Raw genomic sequence first — 12049 nt, forward strand, 5'->3', positions numbered from 1 at the left:
AGACGGAGTCTGGCTGGCTCTGTTGCCCAGGCTGGAGTGCAGTGGCACGATCTTGGCTCACTGCAACCACTGCTTCCTGGATTCAACCGATTCTCCTTCCTCAGCTTCCCAAGTAGCTGGAATTACAGGCATGTGCCACCACGTCTGGCTAATTTTTGTATTTTTAGTAGAGACGAGGTTTCACTGTGTTGGTCAGGCTAGTCTCAAACTCCTGACCTCAAGTGATCCGCCCACCTTGGCCTCCCAAAGTGCTGGGATTACAGGAATGAGCCACCACAGCCGGCCAGAAGGTGGCTATATGAATTTGATTGATACCTGGGGATCTTTATTAGTGTATCTGCCTCCCCATGGGGCTCAGTGGGAGGGATGCTGGTTTCCAGGGATCAGGCAGGCGAACAGACAAGTGGCACCACCACCTCCTTTACCTGTTCCAAAGTCGATGGCTCTCAGGGCATCTGCTATGTGCTCTAAATTCAAAGTAAAGAAGTCCATGTTCTCAAAGCCCTGCTCTGTCTTCCCCAGCTGGCAGCCCTTGGAAGCTTCCACAATGCTGTGGGGGAGACAGAGAAAGAGGCAGGATGAGATCTCTGGGGCTCAGTGCAGGAAGGAGAGGGCACATGCCTTGCCCACACCCAGGGCTTCTACCCAGAGGCTCCCCTGGAGGGATGGAGTATTTCCTCTCCAATCTTAAGCACAGTGAGTGGTCCAAAAAGTCAGGGATGCAAAGGGTCAGGGAAGTCAGCCTACAGTTAGACCCTCCCAGCAGACCTAATGCCCAGGCTTCCTGGACAGAGGTCCTGGTGGGAACTAGGGGCCTGGATCATAGCCTCTGGGGAGACACTGACCTTTTGATGAGTTGCTTGGCAGTCTGCAGGGGGAGATAGAACAAAGGATTAGGACTGCAGAAGAGGTAACCCGAGGAAATCAGCAAAACCAGTGACTGGACATTTGGTGCCATTCCCTAGCACAGTTGTGACCTGCTCCCCACCCCAAACTGAGCAGAATTTGGAACTTTTCCCTCTGTCTGTGGTCTGTACAGGTCTTGGTCATCACCCTAGGACCCATTGTCTTGACAGGAAGCTTGGATTCTAGGGGTATCAATCCAAAAACTCCTAAACCCTGAACTCCCCAATCCTAACCACCTTTTCATACCTAATGTCTAGCACAAAGCCTGGCCCACAGGAGAAGCCTAGAACATTTTTATTGAACTGAACTATGAAGTCTTATAACTGAGGCTTTTCTGTCCTCCCCAACAAGCTCTTTGAGGGCAGGGCTGTGTCTGGTTTATCTCCTTGTCTTCCACCTCAGTGCCTGGCCTACAGTAGGGGCTCAATTAATAGTCCGTAGATGGGACACTGTATTTTGCAGCTTACAAAGTCATTTCATAAATATCCTCTTATTTGATCATCATAAAATCAGTAAGAGGAAGGTGGGGGGTGTTACATGCCCATTTGACAGATGAGGAAACTGAGGCTCACAGAGGTTTAAATGACTTTTCCAAGGGTCCATAGGTGGTCAGTGGAGAAGCATAACTGGAACCTTAGAGCTGTCGAGTTGAACTGACCCCACCCAGACCCTTCTAGTCCTGCTCACCAAGAGGAAGGTGGCTCCCCCAGGCTCGTCCAGGGACTGGATGGCCGTCTCCACCAGCTTTGTGGACTTGTCCAGCTGTTCCTGGTACTGCTGGATGAGGGCCTCGATGAAGCTGAGCTTTTCCTCCTGCTCCTGTGTGATCCGCTGCAGCAACTCACTTTTCTTCTCATCCAGGATGGCATACAGCGTGTCAAATTTCTGGCTCAGCTCTTCCTTTACCTGGTGACTGTTCTCCTGAGGACGGAAGTCTTGGAGTCACATTCTGTAGGGTCCTTACTCCCTGTCCGCTACACTCCCTTCCTGGTACAGTAGCAAGGAATCTAAAGCTAGAAGAGATCTCACTACATACATCCCCACACTACAGAAGATGAAACAGAGGCTTAACAAGAAGAAAACACTCATCTGGCCTCACAGCTACTTAGTACACCAGTGATATTTGGAGGCTGATGCCTTGAAAAACAGCTAGCCCCTTCTTCCAAAATAGAGGCTCTAGGGTCACATGACATTACATATTCTTCCTTGTTCCTGCACCCTCCCCCTGTCCCCCAACCTCAGCTGGTCACTGGAGCATCACTTCTCAGACCAATGCAACAGTCACCAACGTGGGATCTGCCCTCTCTTTCTCTTTTTTTTTTTTTTTTTTTTTGAGATGGAGTCTTGCTCTGTCACCCAGGCTGGAGTGCAGTGGTGCGATCTTGGCTCACTGCAACCTCCACCTCCCAGGTTCAAGTGATTCTCCTGCCTCAGCCTTCTGAGTAGCTGGGATTACAGGTGCGCCACCACGCCCGGCTAATTTTTGTATTTTTTAGTAGAGATGGGGTTTCACCATGTTGGCCAGGATGGTCTCGATCTCCTGACCTCATGGTCCCCCCACCTTGGCCTCCCAAAGTGCTGGGATTACAGGCATGAGCACTGCGCCCAGCTCTCCGTTGCCTTTTAGCTGTGTTTCCCTTTTAGCTTTGTGACTTTCAGCAAATTAATGTATTTGCTTCCATTCAGTTTCCCGGGCCTCCCGTTTGTCTCAGATCACACTCTTCCCTCCCTTTCAAGACCAAGACTGGATTCAGGAAGCTCTGCATCATTTGGTCCTAGGAGAGGTGGAAAAACAGCTCGTTTCCTAGCACCCTCCTCAACTGACGCTCCCTTCTATGTTCTTTTCTGTAAAATGGGTGTGACAATAGCATCTCATCAGACCCAGGAGCCTCTCATGGGTTCATGGGTGATCAGAATGTTCCCCTCCTTCCTACCCTTCGCCCGACTCTTGGTCCACTAGCAATTATGACGACCCCTTCCCCTCATCTCATCTCCAGGTCCCTACCCCAGGTGAACATGGAAAATCATGGAAGCTTTTTTCAGGGATAGAAAAGTTCCATTCTGCCCTCAACACTACTCAAAGTGTGGTCCGTGGACCCAGCAGCTTGGGCAAATCCTGGGAACTGGCTAGAAATGCAGCTCTTATGCCTCATTCCAAACTGACTGAATCAGAACCTGAATTTCAACATGATCCCAGGGTGATTTTCATGCACTTTAAAGTTTGGGAAGTGTTGGTCTATAGGAAAGAACTGTTCTCTGAAAACGATTTGTGCTGAATAAACACTGAGAACTATTGATGGGACACTCCCTGAGTTCAGGGACCATGTCTGTCTGGTTCATTCCTCCATCCCCCACATCTCGGGTGGGGCTGGACACACAGCTGTGCTTAAGAAGCATTTGCTGAGAGAGTGGGTGAATGGATTAGTCCCTCCCCTGCCATTCCTGCTTGACCCCCAGACTCCAGGCCCCAACCTTTAGCCACAACCCATGGGTGAGCCTTCCCCAGAGACCAGGCTGCCCTGGAAAGCTCCAAACCCCCAGGCAGAACTATTCTGTCCCCTCACCTTGGTCACTCGACAGGAGTCCTCCAGCTGAGTGATGATGGTCTGCACACGGTCATTCCCCGCCACCAGCATGGAGATACAGTTATTCAGTTCAATCTAGATGGGGGTGTGGGGGTCAGGAGAGGAGAGATACAAATAGCCTCAAGGCCTACCCACCGAGGCATGGCAGCAACCTGGCTCCCTCCCTCCCCTCTGTGCTAGAAAGAGCCTCCAGCAGGGATCTGGCCCCTCTTTCGGGTACTGCTCAGCTTCAGAGCAGAGGATATTAGAAAGATACTGTATCCCTTATTTAACAGATGAGGCCAACAGCAGGCGAGTGGGCTGCCCAAAACACACAGCAAGGAACTGGCAGAGGAGGGGCTTGCTTCTAAGAAAGAAGGGGAAAAAAAAAGAAATAGAGTTGGAGACGTCTAGAAGACAGAGACCTGGAGAAGAGTGCGGAGTGGGGAAGAGAGAGTATGGAAAGGGGGTGGCTACTGCTGACTGCACGGACAGGGTGGCAGGCCCCCACAGGCCCAGGGCCCCAGCGAAAAGGCTCTAAGCTGCCTCCTGCTGCTGGGGAATGCGAAGTCTAGGAGAAGAGGTGAGAGGCACAGGAAGAGGTGTCTGGGGGATGGAGAAGCCGTGGCCCGAGAGGACCCCAGTGGCCTGGCTGGGGCGTCTGACCGCTCCCCTCTGGCCACAGCCAGGTGCTCTCGAGTGGCTCTAAGTATAACCATGAGCTCAGCTTCCTCCCCCAAGGAGGGCCAGGGCTGCTGTCCCTGTGGCCTGGGAAGTCCCTCCAGAGGGACTATTCCTGAAAGGCCGGATCAGCAGATCTACAGGGATCAAATCTGCCTCCTGAATCATCCTGCCCAGCAGGCCCAGGCTGGGGGTAAAAGTGGCTGGAGCCAGTACCTTTTGTCCCTGGAAGACACTCTGCAATGGGGCCACCTCGCAGGCCTTGTGAACCCCAAACACCTTGCACATGGAGCAGGTGGGCACCTCACACGTGAGACAGTAGATGTTGATTTTCTCATCTTCGTGCTCCTTGCACATGGGGTTACTGCCCTTCTGCAGCGGCCGACTGCAGTGGAGAACAGTTACAAGTCATGGGAGTCCTGTGTCCTGCATCCCCCTCCCCAGCTCCAATGCACCAGTCGCAGTTACTGGGGAGGTTGAGGCAGGCGGATTGCTCAGCCCAGGAGTTCAAGGCTGCAGTGTGTCTGTGAATCTCCAGATTTATGCCCTGGGCTCTCAGTGTTTGGTTGCCCTAAAATCTTTTCATCCTCTGGGGATCAAGGACTTGGGAAGCCAATGACACCAAATCTGTCCCCACATCCTAAGATGGAGTTAGCCTGAGGCTCTGCCACTGCAAAGGACACAGAAAGGGCCATAGAATTCCAGAGAGTCAGACCTGGAGATGTTTTAAAGAAGAGGAAACTGGGCTCCAGAAAAGTGAACTGACTCGTGCAAGGTCACACAGCAAGTAAGGGCAGAGGAGGTTAGAGTTCGGTTGCTCTAATTATAGTCACCTTAGCTTTGGTTACTGCAGACTGGGCTCTGAGCTAAGAAATTTATACTGATGGCCTCATTTAATTCTATATTTAATCCACCAGACTGTAACCTCCATCAAGGCAGGGAAACTTGCTTGTTTTCTTCACTCCTGAGCCTACACTGTACAGTGCCTGGCATAGAGGAGGTGGTAATTAAACAAAGGTAGAAAGAATAAATCAATAAGGCTGGGCGCAGTGGCTCACGTCTGTAATCCCAGCACTTTGGGAGGCCGAGGTGGGAGAATCACCTGAAGTCAGGAGTTTGAGACCAGCCTGACCAATATGATGAAACCGTGTCTCTACTAAAAATACAAAAAATTAACTGGGCATGGTGGCGTGCACCTGTAATACCAGCTGCTCGGGAGGCTGAGGCAGGAGAATCACTTGAACCCAGGAGGCAGAAGTTGCGGTGAGCCAAGATCGCACCATTGCACTCCAGCCTGGGCAACAAGAGCAAAACTCCGTCTCAAAGAAAAGAAAAGAAAGAATAAATCAATAACTAGCATAGGAATCAATAATATTCACCATCTTGAATTTCTTAAGATTCTCCATAAAGAAAATTTTTTTAAAAAAAGAATATTCACCACAGAGTCAGTCATACCCTCTCTTTCTCTTAGCTTCATCACTTTCTAGCTGTGTGGCCTTGGATAAACCTCCGACACTCTGAGTCATGAGGTTGCCCCTGAGGCTCAGAGAAGGAGCAGTGTGTATGCCCCATGTCATGGTGACTGGTGAGTGGGTAGCCCAGGGCTGTCCAACAGCCCAGCACAAGCCTAACTTCTAGTCCAGAGATTCTTCCAAGGGCCCAAGTGTCTTCCTTTACTTTCTCCTGTAACATATATGCTTAGAACTACCTTTCTTTCTTGAGACCTTCCAACCTGTTATTTGTGCTTCTCTTGGGACATCAGTCATTTCCTAACCTAGATTCATTGGGGTTTGGGGGGGATTTTTTTGTTGTTGTTTTCTTTTGATTTTTTGCCCAGGCTGGAGTGCAGTGGTATGATCTCAGCTCACTGAAACCTCTGCCTCCTGGATTCAAGCAATTCTCACACCTCAGCCTTCTGAATAGCTGAGATTACAGACGTGCACCACCATGCCCAGCTAATTTTTGTATTTTTAGTAAAGATGGGGTTTTACCATGTTGGCCAGGCTAGTCTCGAACTCCTGGCCTCACATGATCCTTCCACCTTAGCCTCCCAAAGTGCTGGGATTACAGGCATGATCCCCTGCACCAGTTTTTTTTTTTTTTTTTTTGAGACAGGGTCTCACCGTATTGTCCAGGCTGGAGTGCAGCAGCAATTCACAGACACACTGCAGCCTTGAACTCCTGGGCTGAGCAATCCTCCTGCCTCAGCCTCCCCAGTAGCTGCAACTGGTGCATACCACTATGCCTGGTGTAGATTCGATTTTTTTAGTCTTCTGTCTCCAGCTAGACTATACACTCATTGAGAGCCAACACTACCTTCGATTCCCAGCCCCAAACAGAACAGGCATCTTGCAAATGTCAAATGGTGACTGTCCCCATCAGTGTCAATGCCTCACCTCCAAACAGCCTTACATGACTGATCGCACACTGGGCTCTACTGTCCTCTTAAGTTCTTAAATAAACCCCTTTCCAGGCTTGTCTTTTTGCATCTTTTACCCCAGGGTCCTTATGCTGGCAGGGGTCTGCCATTGCCACCTGCCTCCATCCCCTTATAAAGGGATGGCAGGGAATGCAGAGGTGAGGCAAGAGCCTGAGGGTCTGGTTCCTCCCAGATGCCCACCCTCTCAAGCTTCGACTTTGGCGTCGGGGTTCATATCCAGATTGTTCTGCCACATTCATTTTTGTGATTCTGGACAAGTGATTTCACTCTCTTGCCTGGGATTCCTCCCAGAGCTACTGCGATCATGGTAGAAATTGTCTGTAATGAATGTGGAGTGCCCGGCACAGAGCAGACCCTCAATAGAGGGCAGCTGTCGTTGCCATTCAACTATGCGGAAAGGCCTCAAAGGTTCACACACAACACGCTCTTCATAGGTCGGCACTGGGTGGGCTAACATTGGTGTGGAATTGATTTTATTATTCCTTATGATCAACAATATGTTTGCATTTTGTAGTGTTGCGCTCTAGCAACATGAGAAGCAATCTAGCACAGTAATTAAGAATATTCACTGGCCAGCCGGGCATGGTGGCCCACGCCTGTAATGCCAGCACTTTGGGAGGCCAAGGCGGGTGGATCACCTGAGGTCAGAAGTTCAAGACCAGCCTGGCCAACGTGGTGAAATCCTGTCTCTACAAAAAATACAAAAATTAGCTGGGTATGGTGGTACATGTCTGTAATCCCAGTACTTTGGGAGGCCAAGGCGGGCAGATCACCTGAGGTCAGGAGTTTGAGACCAGCCTGGCCAACGTGGTGAAACCCTGTCTCTACTAAAACACAAAACTTAGCTGGGCACGTTGTCACATGCCTGTAGTCCCTGCTACACAGGAAGCTGAGGCAGGGGAATCGCTTGACCCCAGGAGGCAGAGATTGCAGTGAGCCAAGATCGCACCACTGCTCTCTAGCCTAGGCGACAGGGCAAGACTCTGCCTCAAAAAAAAAAAAAAGAAAATTCCCACACCCTCTCTTTCTTAGCTCTACCACTTGCTAGCTGTGTGGTCTTGGAAAAATCCCTTGTCCTCTCTGAGCTTCAATTTCCTCATGGTAAAATGGAGACAGGAATGCCTTCCCGGGTTACTATAAGAAATAGATAGGGAAAATGCCTGGAAGTACTTCATACAGCGCCTGCACATAGTAGGTACCCAATAAATAGTTGATATATTAATCATTTTCCATTAATATCTTATTTGACAGCCACAATAACAGATCTTACTGTTTCTGTTTGCAGACAGAGGAAATGAAACTCTAAAGGCTTACCCAAGATGGTACAGTACATCTGTCACAGAGGCTGACTAGCAAGCACAGTTCCCCAGGCCAGGGTTTTTTTACCTGAGATCTGGTCTGTCACCTTCCCTTGGACTGGGCAGCGCTTGCAGGCAGATGCTTGGTGAAGGTTTTAGACCTTAAAGGCTGTGAGGTCAGCACTCCTGGAGTCTTACCAGGATGTCCTGGTTTGTAAAGATCTTTCCTGTAGCTGTGTCTCTCCCAAATTTTTGTGGGGGGTGTGTGTGTGTGTGTGTGTGTGTTTAAATGGAGTCTCACTCTGTCACCCAGGCTGGAGTATAGTGGCACGATCTCTGCTCACTGCAACCTCTGTCTCCCTGGTTCAAGCAATTCTCCTGCCTCAGCCTCCTAAGTAGCTGGGATGACAGGCATGCGCCACCACGACCGGCTAATTTTTGTATTTTTAGTAGAGATGGGATTTCACCATGTTGGCCAGGCTGGTCTCCAACTCCTGACCTCAAGTGATCCACCCACCTTGGCCTCCCAAAGTGCTGGGGTTACAGGCATGAGCCACCGCGCCTGGCCTCCCAGTTTTTTTGTCTGTTTGTTTGAGGCATAGTCTCACTCTGTCACCCAGGCTGGAGTGCAGTAGCACGATCATGGCTGTGCAACCTTGACCTTCCTGGCTCAACAATTCCCCTAAAGAGCTGGAACTGCAGGCATGCCCCACCACGCCCAGCTAGTTTTTAACCTTTGTAGAAACAGGGTCTCCCTATGTTGCCCTGACTGGTCTTGAACTCCTGGCCTCAAACAATCATCCCACCTTGGCCTCCCAGAGTGTTGGGATTACGAGCATGAGCCACCACACCTGGCCCTCTCTCCCCAGTTTAAGGCTAACCCTGCACAACCTCCACCAGTCACACATTCTGCCTCTGAATGAGCTGCTATTTTATTAGCAGGGAGACTCAGAGCTAGATCAACTGGGCCAGCTCCCAGCTCTTTCACTTTCCAGCTGGAAAACCTTAGCTAATTGACTTCACCTCTTGGGCCTCAGTTTCCTCACCTGTGAAATGAGGATAATAAAGCCATGCCTGATTCATAGAGTTATTGGAAGGTACTAAGATGAAGCATTCCCCGTGCCTGACAGTTCCTCGTGGCACACAGGAAAGTAGCTGTTGCTGTCCTAATAGACAACCTGGCTGTTTCTCACTGGGCATTTTCTCTGCTGACTGGAGCCACTTAGCTGGCCCCAGGGCCTTTCTCTCCCTCTCACATTTCATCTTTCCCCCAGTCTCTGTCTTGGTATCGCCTGGAAGGGCAGCCTAATGTCTGGACTCCTTCCCATCCGCTGAGTGATCCTGAGCACCGAGTTGGGGTGTATGGGTCTCCAATCCTGTCTCTGAACTGGCTCGTGTAGCTAGTCCAGCTAGAGGCCTGGATCCTGAGCAGATGAAGGAAGGGGAAGGAGCTTGGGGGAGCTGGGTACAGCATGGCTGAGAAGGAGGATGGGCCCCCAGCAGGCATGAGAACCGACCTGGAGCACTCCTGTTTGTAGATGTCAATGATGTTCTCCACCAGCAGGTTCCTCTGCAGGCCGTACACTCCGTGACGATCCATGATCACCTCGTGGCGGCAGGTGGGGCAGCGGAAACGGCCTCCAGACATGGATACCGAGCTGCCCCGGCCGGTCCAGTAGGGATTTGCAGCCTGCAGGTGGCAAAGGTCAAGGTGAGGCCTGGGCTCCCTCCTCAGCCCTTCCCCTTTCTAATCTCCTCTTATTCTTTCCTCTGCCTGCCCCAACCACCCCAGTCAAACCTAATGACCTGGAGCTCCGCAGGCTGCGATGAGAACCAGTCCTCACATACAGAGCACGTGAGATGCAGCTAAGCAATCATCAGGATGGGGAGGCAGGAGACCTGGCTTCAAGTCATGTTAATTCTCTGAGTGATTTTGGGCAAGCAACCTTATCTCTCTAAGCCTCAGTTTGCCCACTTATGAAATGGGTATTACAATGAGAGCAAGCTCCTAAGGCTGCTACTTTAAAGATAATATCGTGAAAGAACATTTTGTAAAGTGTCCCTGGGGAACCTCGCATCCTGCCTCCCAGCCAGGACACCTACCCCCTTCCTTTCTTGGGGATTTGGAGCCCCTTCTGTCCCCATATTGTAGGGAACAGCCTCGAAAGGGAAGACGCCTCTACTGCCCACTGCCTCCCCGACACCCTCCTCCCAAAGCTCTGGGCCTCTTGCCACCAGGACCTGGCTCCAGCCCCAGGGGTCTGGTTTCTCTCTCCTGTCCCTGCCTTCCCCGCTTATCACTTGAGGCATTTGACTCTTGATTGGAGAGTCAACAGCAGTGCTCAGGGCAGGGGTGGGGGAGCTGTGGGCAGGGTGGGGAGGGGAAACGCGTCATGGAGAAGAACTGCAACAGCCAGAGCTGCCTCCCATCCCCTCTCAGCCCTGTCTAGAGGCCTCTGCAGGGGTTCACTTCCAAGGGAAAAGAGTTAGAAGGCTAAGGGAGAAGAAGGGCTTCATTCAGGAAGCCGAGTAGCCACCTGGGACCCCTGGATGAGGCTGCACCCGGCACTGACCTGGAAGATGTCATTGGCACACTTCCGGCACAGGTTGTGCTGGCACGGCAAGATGACCACTGGCTTGGTAAACATCTCCAGGCAGATAGGGCAGATCAGCTGCTTCTCCAGGTTCTCCATGGGGTTCCCATCCTGGATCAGGCTCGACTTATAATCCATTCTGTGGGCAGGAGTGAGAGCCGCGCCTAGCTGCCTCCTCTACTGACTTTGCTCTAAGTAGACCTGGGGAGTCTTGCCTTTGTCACGAAACACCAGGTCGGATCCTGTTGGCTTCCTTCTCCTGGTGCCCGAATTCTGTCTTGGTCTGAGGCCCCTCTGATATTTATAGCTAGATCTTGGTCACATGAGCCCCAGGAGGGGACCAGCTGAGCATTCCGATGCCAAGCGGCTGGTGGGGCTTGAGTTTCCTCCAGGCCTGAAAGACTGGCCCTCTCGAATCACATGCAGGGATGAGCAATCGCTGTTCTTCTGGGACGGGGGTCATAAACAAGAACAGCCTGTTCAGAGGCAGGCTTAGGGGAAGACTGGGTACCCAGAGCTTCTCCAGAAATTGGTCTCCCCCCAGCACCAGGCTAGCGGGTCAGGGATAGGACCCAGCAAGTGAGCCACTGGGATTCAAAGGGTTAATAGCCAATGCTATGATGAAAATGTCGAACATTTTTCTGAGTACTGGTGTACATCAGGTAACTAATATACATCACAACGTGACAGATGAATGAGTGATTTGTTTCCCTGCCCTGAGAAACTCACAGCCCAGGAAGGGAGATAGAAAGTATCGTGCAGTGATGCGATCTCTGCTCACTACAACCTCTGCCTCCCAGGTTGAAGCCTCCCAACCCCAACCCCCTCCCAGCCCCGCTCAACCCCCCACTGACCTAAATCAATTCCATCCCCTCTTCTGGAGTCCTGGGCAGTTCCTAGACGGAAGGGTCAGGCAGCCCCTCTCTCTGAGCTCATCCCTCTGCCTCAGACCTCAGCACAGCATTTTGCTGGAGACAGTAGAGACCCTCACCCCAGCCAGCCCATCCTCCATCCCTTGGCCACTTATTTCACTCAGTGCTGAAAGGCCTCCCTTGAAACGCAGTCCAGTCCCCTCATCTTATAGATTTTGAAATGGGACTAGAGAAGAAAAGGATTATATTCAAAGTCAGTTAGAAAGTAAGTGACAGCCAGGTGTGGCATCTCACACCTGTAATCCCAGCACTTTGGGAGGCTGAGGCAGGTGGATCACGAGGTCAGCAGTTCAAGACTAGCCTGGCCAACATGGTGAAACCCCATCTCTACTAAAAATACAAAACTTAGCTGGGTGTGGTGGTGCAAGCCTGTAATTTCAGCTACTCGGGAGGCTGAAGCAGGAGAATCACTTGAACCCAAGAGGCAGAGATTGCAGTGAGCTGAGATCGCGCCACTGCACTCCAGCCTGGGCGACAAGAGAGAAACTCCATCTCAAAACAAAACAAAACAAAACAAAACAAAAAAAAAAGAAGAAAGTAAGTGGCAAAGCCAGACATTTTATTCATTCATCAGACATTTTTCTGAGTACTAGTATACATCAGGCAACTAGTATACACGACAACATGACAAATG

At 51.0% G+C, this 12049-nt stretch overlaps 1 protein-coding gene across 2 annotated transcripts in view; it reads right to left on the reverse strand.

The window, feature by feature from the left end:
• TRIM63 (tripartite motif containing 63, E3 ubiquitin protein ligase) overlaps nucleotides 1–10762 on the reverse strand; it is a 16141-nt gene extending 5379 nt beyond the window's left edge. Inside the window, exons 1-7 of one of the 2 annotated variants that reach the window (XM_011981624.1) lie at nucleotides 10463–10762; nucleotides 9407–9579; nucleotides 4368–4536; nucleotides 3471–3566; nucleotides 1594–1827; nucleotides 846–868; nucleotides 426–550 (exon numbers count right to left, since the gene is read on the reverse strand). In XM_011981624.1, coding sequence (XP_011837014.1) covers nucleotides 426–550; nucleotides 846–868; nucleotides 1594–1827; nucleotides 3471–3566; nucleotides 4368–4536; nucleotides 9407–9579; nucleotides 10463–10621 — 979 coding nt within the window. In that variant the 5' untranslated portion in view covers nucleotides 10622–10762. The remainder of the gene's footprint in view (nucleotides 1–425; nucleotides 551–845; nucleotides 869–1593; nucleotides 1828–3470; nucleotides 3567–4367; nucleotides 4537–9406; nucleotides 9580–10462) is intronic. The other variant, XM_011981625.1, reaches the window with a different exon arrangement.
• Between the last annotated feature and the right edge of the window lie 1287 nt (nucleotides 10763–12049).

Source organism: Mandrillus leucophaeus, unplaced genomic scaffold (genome assembly GCF_000951045.1).
Source record: "Mandrillus leucophaeus isolate KB7577 unplaced genomic scaffold, Mleu.le_1.0 Scaffold23, whole genome shotgun sequence".
Classification (NCBI taxonomy): domain Eukaryota; kingdom Metazoa; phylum Chordata; class Mammalia; order Primates; family Cercopithecidae; genus Mandrillus; species Mandrillus leucophaeus.